Raw genomic sequence first — 13,316 nt, forward strand, 5'->3', positions numbered from 1 at the left:
CTGACTGCTGTATTGTTGGACTATGGAAGTGCTCAATGGTCAGAGCCAACTAATGACTTGTTTCTGATTACTTTCTGACTTGTTTTGTTTGTTTGCTTTTTATTCTTTTTCTGTTAGAAATGTCTCTTGGTATGAAAGCTGCTGAGTTGTGATTCTGCCTTCCTGCATCACATGCAAACACTCAAGTATGTTTGCCTTGGAGAGCTCCCAGTCGATTTAGTCATGGGGTTAGGACAGATGGAGAGGTAGAGATTGACTTCTTGCTAAAGCAGGATGCTCTTACTTGGCACTCGGGCAAAGAGAGGTGGACCTTATGTTTACCACTGGTTACTAATTGGCTCCCTGGATGGTGTACCTACCAGAAAGGGACAGAACCACATGGGCTGCCACAAGGAGAAACCTACAAATCAGGTAGTTGAGTTACTTTGTACTTTTGTTTGAAATCCCAGTTCAAATGGGAAGAGACAGACAAACAAAGTGAGAAGATGATTCCAAATTGAAGACACTGCAAATCCGAGCTTTAGTGGCATGGGAATTGGTAGTACCAACTCCATGTGTGTTGCTAAATGTTCCCTTTACAAAATGGTCCTCCTTTTTTCAATGAGAAGCTTTATCATATCCCGTGTCTGCATTAGACCTTTCCAGTTTTCCAAAAGAAAACCCCTTTTCATTCTGTATGCAGTTCTTGCGTTTTGCTGAGCAGGAGCCGTTGCTATGTCATCCTGATCATGAAAATTTTAAGGCCAGGCCTATGTGACTGCTTCTATAATAGCAAAAACCACATCACAGAGCACTCCTGGGATCATCCAAGTATATGCATTATGCATAGATGTACTGATATTGTCTTTGGTTATATGATCAAATAAATTTTTTTGTATAGTACAGCTGCTCCCTTCAGGCCTTGGTGATGCTCCCATTGAAACTCTCACCGACTTCCTCAAAGCAGAATCAAAATCTTTAGGAAGAAGGTGGACACACAAAGGCAGCATGTTAAACGTATAGAAAAGCAGAAATTTGGCATTTGCAAACTTTTCTTTGTTCAGCCAACATGACTGTTGTTTGTTTGGTTTTTTTTTAAACATGCAGGCAGACAGGATGCATGCAGTACATCTATATTTTACACCTACACTGTGTATTTTATTCGGTGATTTTTTTTCTTGGATAAGCTTTGAGCAAATGATAAGTTATTCTTTATCCTTGGTAATGCTGTGGAGAATTCTTGAATTATTTATTTCATGCATTTTAGCTCAGCGTATTTGGATGCCTGTAAGCTAGCTCTGTAACTGATTGGGTATTTGAAATTTCTAAATAAATAGTGGTAGTTTGAAATACCTTGCCAGAAAAAGAGGTCACCCTCCTTCCTCCCCCACTGTCTCCTCCAGGGAGAAAAAAATAAATCCCACATTCCTCCTTGTGAGTGATGGGAAGTTGATTTGTAAAACAGATGCTGCATAGAAGTAATTGAGTTGAAGTTGCTAGAAATATGTATATGCTTCACAACATCTGCAGATCTCAAGATGTATTCATTATCTTTCCAGAATTTAGATTGTAATTATGAGTCCTTTATTTAAGTTTCCATGGTGATATAGAAAATGTTTTCCCCTCGTCCTTTCCTAATCAGGACACTTGTGTATTTGAATGGCAAACGTTTTTCTCTCCCCTGGGTAAAGTTAGTTTTATTAATACAGAGATATTAAGTTGACACAGATCTGTCTGCTGCTCAGGCAAAGATTCAGCAGCAAACGTATCAAGCCTTTGCTACAGATTCCCCAGTGCCACCATTTAATTAGCCTGCATGCTTCCAAATGCTAGTAAGAAATAGCATCCAGTGTCATAACAAGCAATGCAGTCATGCTTTGGGGATTTGTAAAGTTAAAGTCAAAGCGGCCAATAACACATCAGAGCAGGCCAAACTCCTCCTCTCCATCCCTTCGCCCTTTTCCTTCTGTCCTAGGAAAAGGACTTGCTCTGTTTGGCAGAGAGTTGTGCGTGGGTCACGCCAGGGAGTGCCCTTACAGGAGTGGTCCAGGAATGCGTGGTCCACATGGCCTTGCAGAAATTTCTTGTAATAACCAGAATTGCACACTATGTTAAAGCACATTTATTTAAGTATACAGCCTTGTGCCCATGGACTCAGAATTTTAATGTTAATGTTGTTTTAGAAACTGGTGAAAGATATGGCTTAATTGCTAAAGGTGGTATTTTACTCACGATATTTGCAAGCTCTTTGAGTGAAAAGTGGGGTTTTGTTTAAACTAGAATAATTTTCATTTTTGTCTTAAGTGCCCAAAAGTTATACACATACCAATAGAACTTATCAGCATCTGCTGAGCATTTAAATTAATTTTGTAGAGGTTGCATGAGTGGTGGGTAGTGAATTGATAATACAGTTGGCTGAAAAGGAATGTTCAGTTCTATGCGTTTGATTGTTTCAATGGATCATAGCATATTTAGGCCATAGGGTTGTTACAGCTTGAAATACTTTTTATTTAAAAAAAATTCAGAGAAACTTATTTTTAACAGCTTATGTTAAAATAATCAATTTTTGTGATAGCTGGCGATGGTCACTGACCATCTATAAACTAATGTCTAAACCCTTTCTTTTTTTTTCATCAGAATAGGAATACTTAGCTTTTTCCTCTAATTGAGAGCAATTTTCTAGAAGGAACAGCAGGCTTATCATCAAATTGTGGCAAAACAGACTAGAGGGTCAAAGCTACCAGTGTGGCAGTGTGGAAGAAGCCAGCCTCTGCTGGGAGCAGTTTGCTTTGGTACTGCCAGCTTCTTCACTCTGTCCTCTCTGCTGGTGAGTTGAGAGCTGTCTTCTGTGCAGGTAAATTTATGGAGCAGTGACAGTGATTGTCATTCTGTCTATACAGGAGATTTTTAATAGACCTAACAGAATTCAGTTTCCCCACCTGGAGTTGTGCGATTGCTCTAAGTGAGGTTTGGGGTGAAATAAGGTGTTTTCCTTCCCAAACCAGGCGGTGTCACTGGGAAAGCTGCTTTCCACCTATTTGTCTGCAACACTCATTTGTTCAGCTGCTCAGATCTGCCGTAGTGATTATCAAAGTGAGTCTTAGCAACCATATCTTATACTTTACCTTCAAGAGCAAGCAGTGGACCGACCACACTTGACAGCTGGCTTGTTCACATGTGTGTATGCAAACATGCGCATCCACACCGTCATCCCCAGCACTCCCTTCTCTGCATGCCAGTGGGTCAAAACATCCTGCTGTTGTGCTTCCGTGATGCTGATGACAGGGACATCAGCAAAAAGCCTCTCCGTTTTTGTCCTGACAAAGCAAGGCCAAGTATATACAGTATGTATTTAGCCCTCCTTCCCCCATCTGGCAGATATTCACGCACTAATGAGGGTGCAGTCATCTCATATTCAAAGCATGTGTTGGTAGCAGGAGGGGAAGGGCATTCACAGGGACATGCTCAAATGCGTATCTTCACTTTTAAAGGTTACGATTTACATCCGTCTCCCGAGTTCCTCTGCTGCTGGCAGATGGAGTCAGTGATGCCTGTTAGCCGTGTGCTGTATTTATGTGTTCGTAGTATTACCCAGAACAGGGTATGCCTGAGTTGCTTTTTCTGTGCAAAAGAAGTTTCATCTCCGCTTCAGCTGGAGCCGAAGGGGAATGGAAGTATGACTGTATTCAAGTCCTTTGCATACTGCTTTGTCTTTGCACATGCTAATGATTTTATGAGTGGTCCTCTATACGTGTTTTGTCTTACTTTGTGTTCTTCTCTGTTAAATATCCTCATTTTTTTTTAAAAAAGCTAGGGTAATGTGCAGAATTGGGCAAGATCTAATAGTATGTAAATGTTGCTGATACAATATGACATTCACAGGCTTTCCAGAGACTGAAGAAGTAGATTATACTCAAGTTCACTCCTCACTCCTCTGTAAACCCTTGATCCCCCTTTTTCTCCCCAGAAGGTCCATCCAAGAGCTAGAAGCATGCTGTGTCATCTGGCTTTTTGGCCAAGGCCAGCAGATTGTCTAAGCCCTGAGTTCTTTTTCTTCTCCCAGTAAACAGTTACAGAGTTAAGAACAGACAGCATCTTCAGGCAGTGATGACAAAGTGATTAAGCAGTTTGAGATGTCTGTGTAATGCTCACAAAATTTTCAGTCAGAAGTATGTGAAAAAGCAACACCAGCAGGCATGGAGCGTAGACTCAAACTCAGCCATTTGCTCTCCAGCCACGAGGAGTACCGTACAGAGGTATCTGAATGCAAAGGTACTGCTCGCATGAAATAAGATTAAAGAAATTGGAGATTCCAAGATCTGTAGCCTCTATATGAACAGATTCTTTGGTTGTGGAGAACAAGTCCTGAATCTTGCTTTCTCTCTTGTGAAACTTGGTTTCCTTGTTGGTTACCTGTAGCTCATTTCTAAAATACTTAGAGGGAGGAGTCTGGATCCAAGCCCTGCTGAAGTCCATTAAGATCTTTCCATTAACTGTATGTGGCTTTTGAACTCTGGCTCCTAATCCACAGGGACTTTCATGGATTTTATTGCCAGTTTTGCCAAAGACTGCAGGACTTCATTCTAATTATTTTTTGGATCGTGCCACTTCAGTCACTTCTTTAGCAAGCCTTTTAGCAGAAGTTGAACATCTCCTTTTGTAACAGCTTTGCAAACACAAGGTGAATGGTGAATGAATTATGCTGTATCATTTGCCAGCACATACGCCAAATGTCAGGCAATGAAAGAAACTAAAAATTTATTGCACAGAGGGGAAGAATTTTATGATCTTCTATGGACTAATGTAATGACTCTTTTATACAAACAGAGATGAAATGCATTTAAAAATGTAGCTACTTAGAAAATTGGCCTGAACACATTCTAAAATCTGGAGAAGTTCATTGGATGGAAGAGCTGTGAAAGTGCCCTTTGTTTTTCATTCTGTAGAATGTTTAATATTGAAACACAATTGCTTGATTTTGATGCACCCTCTTATTAGAGCAATTATTTTAAGATATGGCTCTCTGTCAAAGTCTTCTCCGAGTGTAACATGGTGCAGATGGGCTCTTACTTTTGTTTTCAGAGGTAATGTTAATATTGGTTAAATAGCTGTTCAGAAGCTAAGTGAAAGCAGATGTTAAGTCTTGCTATCACCAAGACGTTTGGCACTCCACCCCATTCCTCACTAAGCTTAAGATTAGACCCTTTGTTGCATTTATAGGCATTTTGTACAAATGCCTATAAACTAGTCTTGTGTATGTCTGGACTCCTTCAAACCCAGAGAGCCTTCTGAGACATATAGAGCTGCTCTTACAGCATGTACAGTGGTAGTTGCATGTATCCACGGCTCCCATTATGAAGCATTTATCTGGGAGAAAGGCTGAGGCATTGAGGTAAATCCTAGATTACCCCCCAGCCTGCTACCCACCAGCTGCTAGTAGGGTAGCTCCATGTGCGTAAGTCCGTTTTGGCTCCTAGCTGGTGCTGTGATCACAAAACACAGAAAGGTTTGTAGGTATAAAGCCATCTTTGTACCCTGAGGGCAGAACAAACATTGTTTCAGGTGAATGGATGCTCTGGACCTTTCTGGGTGAGAAGGATGAAAGGTCTTTTGAAAGTGTTCAGTCCAGATTGGGATCATGGCACATTTGACCTTATTTAGCCTCTGCACGAGACCTCTTCTCCTTGTGTTGTCTTAACGTGACCTTTTACTAACATAGCTGGTAGTTTTCTTTTCCTACAGAATCAGAAATCTATAACAAACTGAGGCATACAGTGAAGCTGAGTGTCTCAGAGGGCCCTGAATAGCTTCTCTTCTACTCAGCCGTGACATACATATGGCAAAGTCTTCTCACATCACGCTCTTACACAGTATTTTCCTTGTCCCCCTGTTTCTGTTGTCAATGTCATGACAGTCTTGCACTTTGGACACATTTAGCTGTGACTTTTCACCTGTTAAAAAGCTTTGTAGTAACCTAAATAGAGCTTGGAAAGAGGAGTACACACTGCAGAAAGGAAGTGTTTGGAGGATGCTCTTGGGAGCTGAATGGCTTGAATGCCAGCTCTGCCCACAGCCTCTCTGCAAATCACCCTGTTAATAAAGAGCCTATTTGAGTTCTGGAAACATGAAGACTTCTTAGGCTATTACCCAGCATGTGGTAAATTAAACAATCTTGGCCTGATTGCATAATGTCACTTGAAATTTAAGATCTGTTTTCTCTTTAACCCCTAAAATTTACAAGCCATTTTTGTTTAGATTTATTGTAATTAGATAATGATTCTACTGCTTTGAGGCTCTTCTGGGAAGTTTTTTAGCACTTTTTGGTGGCTAATCTCATAATAACCAGGGGCAGAAGCACTACTCAGTCTCCCTGCATCTGTTTTGCTTCTGTGCGAAGAAGCATGTTATGAGAGGGTGATTTGGAACTGGTCCTATAGCAAGGGCCAGGCAAGAGGATTACTTCTTATGAGGGCAAATATCTCTCAGCCCCACTAACTCATATCTTTGCTGCTGTTACTGTTGGAGAATTGCTCCTAGTAGGCATGAGGATTTCAAGTCCAGAAGTACCTAGACCCACGCTGAAATGCTTTCTACCTCTGGACCATATTTAAGCAGGTTCTTAACTTTCAGTATGTGTTTATGTACATTTATGTAGAAGAAGGGATCAAAGTTCTTTCATTTTGGAAAATCATAAGGAAGATACACGCATTTTCTGTTAAATGCACAGTGATTCACCGCAGTCCAGAGAGCAAACATCGTGTTGGTCAGCACAGCTAACAGGCACACATTAAACTCCTCAACTCAGTGTTTCTTGCTGGTCAATGAGCTATGTAGGGTTAATTTAGCAAGATCTGCTAGCCTCACTCTTTTAACTCCAGCACCTGTCAGTGTGATTTAGGATCTGACTAGGCCTCTCAGGACATTTCTTTTGCACATTGTAATGCTTCATAGAACCAAGAGATTGTGTATAATTTAAAAAGAAGAAATATACTGTAGGTTAAGCAAACCATTTACCAGCTAATGTAAGGGGTGATTCACAGTATTTTCCAGCCTGATTTTCAGTGTATGATGTGCTGAGGTTTCCCTGTGTCTTTGGAGAGATGCTCCCATATCCCAGTACCTCTTAGAGTTGTTTTTGGAGGTGATGCTCACCCTTTCATCTGATAAATGTCACAGTTTCTTCATAGCCAGTTCTCTGACCTTGAATACAGACTTCCCTGATTTGTTGGTGATTTCTGTTCCCCGGTATTCCCTTTGCCTCTTCTTGGCTTGTGGGCACATGTGACACAACAGGGAAAGGTTTGGGACAGGTCTGAAAAAAACAGCACTATTTTAGTGTACAATGCTATCTGTCCTTAATTTTAGGATTGGCTGCTATTGCTTTGCAGGGACTTGTGGCTAATTAAGGTTCAGATAGTTGGATAAGACTATTTCAACATGTATCCCTGATGCTGTGCTGTTTATTCTTGTCAGGTATTCATAAGGCAGTTGACATTTTCTTCCTTAAAGATCCCTCACGTAAATTACAGGCATTTTATGGCTCTGACCTTTTCCTTTACATGAAGAACTTCTGTTTTGACCATTTTTTTTGTGAGTATAATGTTAGAATGGATGTAATTGGAGAGGTGTAGTTGTTCCAGTCTGTGTAGTTGGACTATTACGTGTAATGATCCTCTAATACTGGTATTTATAAGTGATTATCTCTTACCAAACTACTTGAAATTTAAAGAAAAAGCCAGACTATTTCAGTAAAATGGTTTTGGTGAATCACCTTTTCCCTTCCTTTCCCTGAATATTACATTTGCTTTCCTAACACATTCATTTAGTGCCAGTCTAAGGGGGAAGGCTTGCTCTATTAATATATTTCTGGAGTTCTCCTGTTATGAATAGCCTTTTATGGCTTTAATGTAGTTTTTGAAAATTCCTCTATTATTGATCTAGATATTATCCCAGTAGGAGTCAAAATCACAAGACAATTGTGTGAGGATAATTTCTTACTACAGTAGCATTTTATTCTGAAAGCCTGCTGTGTGGTGTGTGCTTTGATGGATGACCCACTGTTTAAAATGTGTATTATGCATTGGCTTGTTAATTAAATGCCTTAAGGAGCGCCTGTACTCATTCAGTCTCAATAAATTTGTGGAATTTCTGTTATTTTATTTCTTGTTTATGTTCTTACATTTACTTCTTTGTGTTTTCTGACTTTGTAGAGAAGAATTACAGTAAGGCCAAAAAATCAAATTACTTTCTGCCATCACTCAAAGGGTTCAGCTCAGGCCAGAGGAAAGACAATAAGGTCTCCTGGTTTCAATACTAGGTCTGCCAGATGGGAGGATGAGGAGGAGAAGAGGTGGGTTTTGCATTGCAAAGGGAGTAAGAAGAGCACCTACTTGGAATTTGAGAGATTTGAATTTGGATCCCTCTTTCCAGGACGTTCTCCCACATCTCAGAAGAGGATCATAGTTAAAAAGCTGTGCAGTGCTCTCAGACTCCTTGAAGTTCCCATGCTTAAACTAGGAGGGAGAATATGAGGCCATTCATAGGTAAAGAAAAGGTATAAAGTTATTCTTCCAATCTCTGAGCTATTAAATTGAAAGATCAGCCAAGGAAAGGGGAACAAACTTCTGCACGCATCCAGAAAATGTTTTCTAAGTATAATCCCCATTATCCTTGTTGGTCTTGGGTTTTTTTTATTGTTTGTTTGGTTTGGTTTTGTGGAGCAAGTAGGAATCTGAAACAGCATATTTGCTGCTAAGGCCAAACGTAGGATTTCTTCTTTTCAGAAAGATTTGAGCTTTTTTTTTTTTTTTTTCTCTAGGCAGAGGGATATGTAGATAATCATAGAATGACTTGAGATGGACAGGGCCTTTAAACATCTAGTCCAACATGCTCTGCCCCATCCAACCTGACTCTGAACACTTCCAGTAATGGGGCATCCTGTTCCAGCATCTCACCACCTCAGAGTAAAGAGTTTCTTCCTAATAGCCAATGTAAATTTACCCTCTTTCAATTTAAAACCATTGCCCCTTGCCCTCTCGTTAGACGTGCTGGTAAAATGTCTTTCTCCATCTTTCTTAGAAACCCCCTTTAAGTATCAAAAACTAGCAATAAGGTCTCCCCAACACTTTCTCTTCTATGTGCTGAACAATCTCAACTCTCTGTTTTTCTTCATACAAAAGATTTTTCAGCCATGTGACCATTTTCATGACCTGTGCTAACAGGTCCATGTCTTTCTTGTGCTGCCTTCCCCCAGGGTGGATGCAATATTACAGATGTGGTCTCGGGAAGAATGGACTCGTTTGATCTGCTGGCACCACTTCCTTTGATGCAGCCCAGGGTACAGTTGGCTTTCTGGGCTGCAAGTGCTCTTGGCTGGCTCATATCCAATTTTTCATCCACTAATATCCCCAAGTCTTTCTCTGCAGGGCTGCTCTCAAACAATTCAGTCTATACTGGTATTGGGGATTGCCCTGACTCAGGTGCAGGACTTTACACTTGGCCTTGTTGAACTTCATGAGGTTCACATTGTCCCAGTTGCAACCTTAAAGTCCCTCTAGATGGCATCCCTTCCCTCAAGTGTATCAGCTTTGCAACTCAGCTTGATGTCATCTGCAGACTTGCTAAGGGTGCATTCGATCCCACTGTCTGTGCCATTAATGGAGATACTGAACAGTACTGGTCCCAGTACAGACTCCTGAAGGGCACCACTTGTTACTGATCTCCATCTGGACATTGAGCCATTGACTGCAACTCTTTGTATGAGGCCTTGCAGTCAACTTCTTATCCATCAGTCCACCTATCACATCCATATCACTCTAATTTGGAGAGACGGTTGTTGTGTGGGGCCAAGTTAAAGACCTTACAGAAGTCAAGTTAAATAACAAGCGTTGCTTTCCCTTTATCTGCCAATGCAGTCACTCCATCATAGGTGGCTACCAGATTAATCAAGCAGGGTTTGCATTTTTGAAGCCATATTGACTGTTTCTGATCACTTTCCTGTTGTCCATATGCCTTCACATATCTTCCAGGAAGATCTACACCATGAGATTACTGGGCACAGAGGTGAGATTGACTGACTGGTAGTTCTCAGAATCTTCCACTTTTAAAGAATGTGCGTGAAGTTCCTCCTTTTCCAGTCACTGAGGACTTCCCCTGACTGCCATGACTTTTCAAGTATGATGGAGAGTGTCTTAGCAACTACATCAGCCAATTTCCTCAGGACCCTAGGATGCATTTCATCAGGTCTCTTGGACCTGAGGTTCAGGTCCTTCAGAGGGTCTCAAACCTAATCATCTGCAGTGGGTGGGACTTGATTTCTGCAGTCCCTGCCTTGACATTCAGAGACTTGAGAAGTGTGGGATGAGCAATTGTGAGTGAAAACAAAAAAGTTGTGTACCTCAGCCTTTTACATGTCAGTTGTCACCAGGTTTCCTCTATCAGGCAGGGGAAGAAAACATTGATTCATCTAATCCAAAGCAAATTAATTGTTTTCTATCAAACACAGTAATTAATGCTATTTTTAAAAGATTTGAGTTGGAGACCAAATTTGAAAATAATTATCGTTCTATAGTAATGACCTTCTTGAGAATAAAACTGCAGGTTTGAAAACAAACAAGCACATAGCCCTCTTTGGACAAGGGGGTGGACAAGATGATGTCCAGAGATTCCTTGCAATACTAACCATTCTTTAGCTCTGCTTGCAAAGGAGGCCATTCTGTTTTCATTGCTGTCATCACCTGCCTGGAAGCACAATTTGTTTTCTTTCACTGTAACTGGTTCTTGGCTATTTGAAAGAGAGGGAGGCAGAATTTAGCTCTTTGTGTTCCTAAAGCAAGGCCTGGCATCAGATGCATTAGGAGGAGGGAAGTCCCTCATTTTCTTCTGAAAGTGCTTGCAGAACACATGCAAGGCCAAATCATGATGTTATTTTCGTCTGTATCCCCGCATATATAATTATCTGCGTTGTTCCACCCAGAGAGGCTTCAAGTAGGGAAAATTGTCCTCTGTGCAAAATAGAGACTCCAGTGATGCAGAGAGGGAATCTGTGGTCTGAGCCAGAGAAGATTATTTTATTCTCATTAATGAACCTTACTCTAGCCCACGGAGTAAGCATGTAAGATCAAGTGAATTTAAACTGATAAAAGCAGGAAGGGAATTGGGGAAAATACCTCCCTGCAGTTGCCCTTGGGTTAATTGATCCCAAATGTGGGATTTGGAGATTCCTGGTTGGCTTACAGGGATGGCCATGAGCACCGAAGCTCTCAGGGATGGGTGATACGGTCATGGTGGCACTTCGTTATCACCATGAAACTCCTTTCCTCTCTAGTACTCTTCCCTTGAGGGCAATGCTACCATCTGTCTTCTCTTCTTTGTTCTCCTCCTGCACAGAAGGAAATCACTGATATCTATCCATCAGGCCTATGCTGTGCATTTCTGTAATTTGTCTGACCTATGTTTTCCTGGAAGCAATTGCTTTGGGGCCACAAAACAGCCCTAAGGAGCTTGAATATCCCAAACGCTCCATTGGTAATTGCATTTGGTGGTTAACTTCTTAAAGTCAACAGGTTTCTCCGTTCAGGAAGAGGTGAGAAATAGCCATATCTACTCCATCAAATGCTGATTTATACGGGAATTTTTATTTTACAGGTTTCATGCTGTAAAACTCAGAATAGAATCTGTCTCTTGCAAAAACTGGAGGTGAGGGGGAAAAAAAATTAAGAGAAAGGAGAGAAAGGCACATATTGGGAGCTAGAGGGGGAGGAATTTATTCTAATCCTTCTGAAATTATTTTCTTGCTGTAAATTGTTAGATCTGGATGGACTAAGCCAACTGAGTTACCAAGACAACCTATCGTATCGTGAAGATGACCATGTATCTCTTGATTCAAGAACAACAATTGAGAGTAGGGGCACTGGACAGCGTAAAGGGCCTAGGACGAAGACCAGCATTGCCAATGGTGTTAGTCAGCAAGCCACGGAAAGATGTTTGGAAATGGAGACGGCATTTACCAAGCAGGAATTGGAAGTAAATGATGCTACTGACAGCTCATCGGCTTGGAGCCCTGAGGTATGGTGAATTGTTATTTATTACATACACTGTAAGCTTTTGAAGGATATTGGGGGCCAAAAATTTTTAAGGGAGAAATGAAGTGAGAAATTGATCAGCACAACAGAATATAATGGTACTCCCGTGTGAATATGTGCATGAACATACACCCCTATCCCTGCGTTTCCCCTTTTGCTTGTATTTTACCTCTTGCTACTAACACTCATTTAGAGAAGCTGTTTTATAGCTCAGTTTCTGACTGCAATCTTTGAACTGAAATTGGAGCTGTTAGCTACCTGAGAGCATTTGCTGTAATTTAGCAATGAGCCAAGGCTTTGTTATTGGTTATGTGTGCAAGGTGTGTGTCTAGGAACAGGGTGTGTTGTCACTGGGTCAGATCTGTGCCTCTTTTTCTGGGTGGTTTCTAAAGCTTTGACAATGGGAAGCATCTGGAAAGCTGGGGGCAACTGGTGGAGGTGGCCTGTTACTTGGCCAAGTGGCTATTGCTCTGGTCCCCATTGATACCACGGAAGGAGAGAGCCTGAGAGCTCCTCTGCTTTCTCTTAGTTCTGTACCTTTATTTTGAAGCCTCAGGAAAGCATTACAAATTTTAAGGCATTGTAAACACCTGATAACTTAGCATCCCCCTTTTCTCTTACAATCCTTTTGTGTGATGTGTTTGTTTCCATTATTAGTTTACCACCAGATAAAATTACTGAAAAAAATACCAACCAGTGTAAGACATATTAAAAGAACAGCACAAAGGTCACATCTTCTGCTTGAGTTAAAAGGGTCTCTTCTTCAGCTATGGAAATTAATACCTCCATCACACTCTGAGCAACAAGTCTTTGAGAGCAATTTTCCTTTCCTCTGAGCATGCTGCCTGCAGTCAGTTAAAGAGATGAAAAGCAGCTCATCGGTGCACATATTCCACCCCTAAGGGGTGTTTTGAACAGCATTTTGGTTTGCTGCACAAACCAGTCCCGTAAAATACCACACAACACATGGGAACTCTGCAAGGCAGCAGCCCTGCCATCTCTTTGCTGCGTGTCTCTGACATGCACTGTTTGTCTGCCCATCTGAGGATTATGTCTCCTTTTTCATATTTTACATTGCCATGGTTCACACGTGCTGCATTGTTTCCAGTGTCCTCTGATATTCCTTCGAAATACATCTCTCGTTTTGCTCCTGGTATCTACGTTTTAAAAATGCAAAGAATGGTTATAGCATCAGGGGGCAGATATGCCCAAGTCCCAGTTTACCTACTACAAGCAGCTTCTCATCCAAAGGTA

At 41.2% G+C, this 13,316-nt stretch overlaps 1 protein-coding gene across 1 annotated transcript in view; it reads left to right on the forward strand.

Moving 5' to 3' along the window:
• Window positions 1–13,316, forward strand: part of SYT16 (synaptotagmin 16) — a 39,197-nt gene that overhangs the window by 9,858 nt on the left and 16,023 nt on the right. The window contains exon 3 of the mRNA XM_069856938.1: window positions 11,789–12,045. Within this exon, the coding sequence (XP_069713039.1) occupies window positions 11,789–12,045 (257 nt within the window). The remainder of the gene's footprint in view (window positions 1–11,788; window positions 12,046–13,316) is intronic.

This window comes from Phaenicophaeus curvirostris, chromosome 5 (genome assembly GCF_032191515.1).
Source record: "Phaenicophaeus curvirostris isolate KB17595 chromosome 5, BPBGC_Pcur_1.0, whole genome shotgun sequence".
Taxonomy (NCBI): Eukaryota; Metazoa; Chordata; class Aves; order Cuculiformes; family Cuculidae; genus Phaenicophaeus; species Phaenicophaeus curvirostris.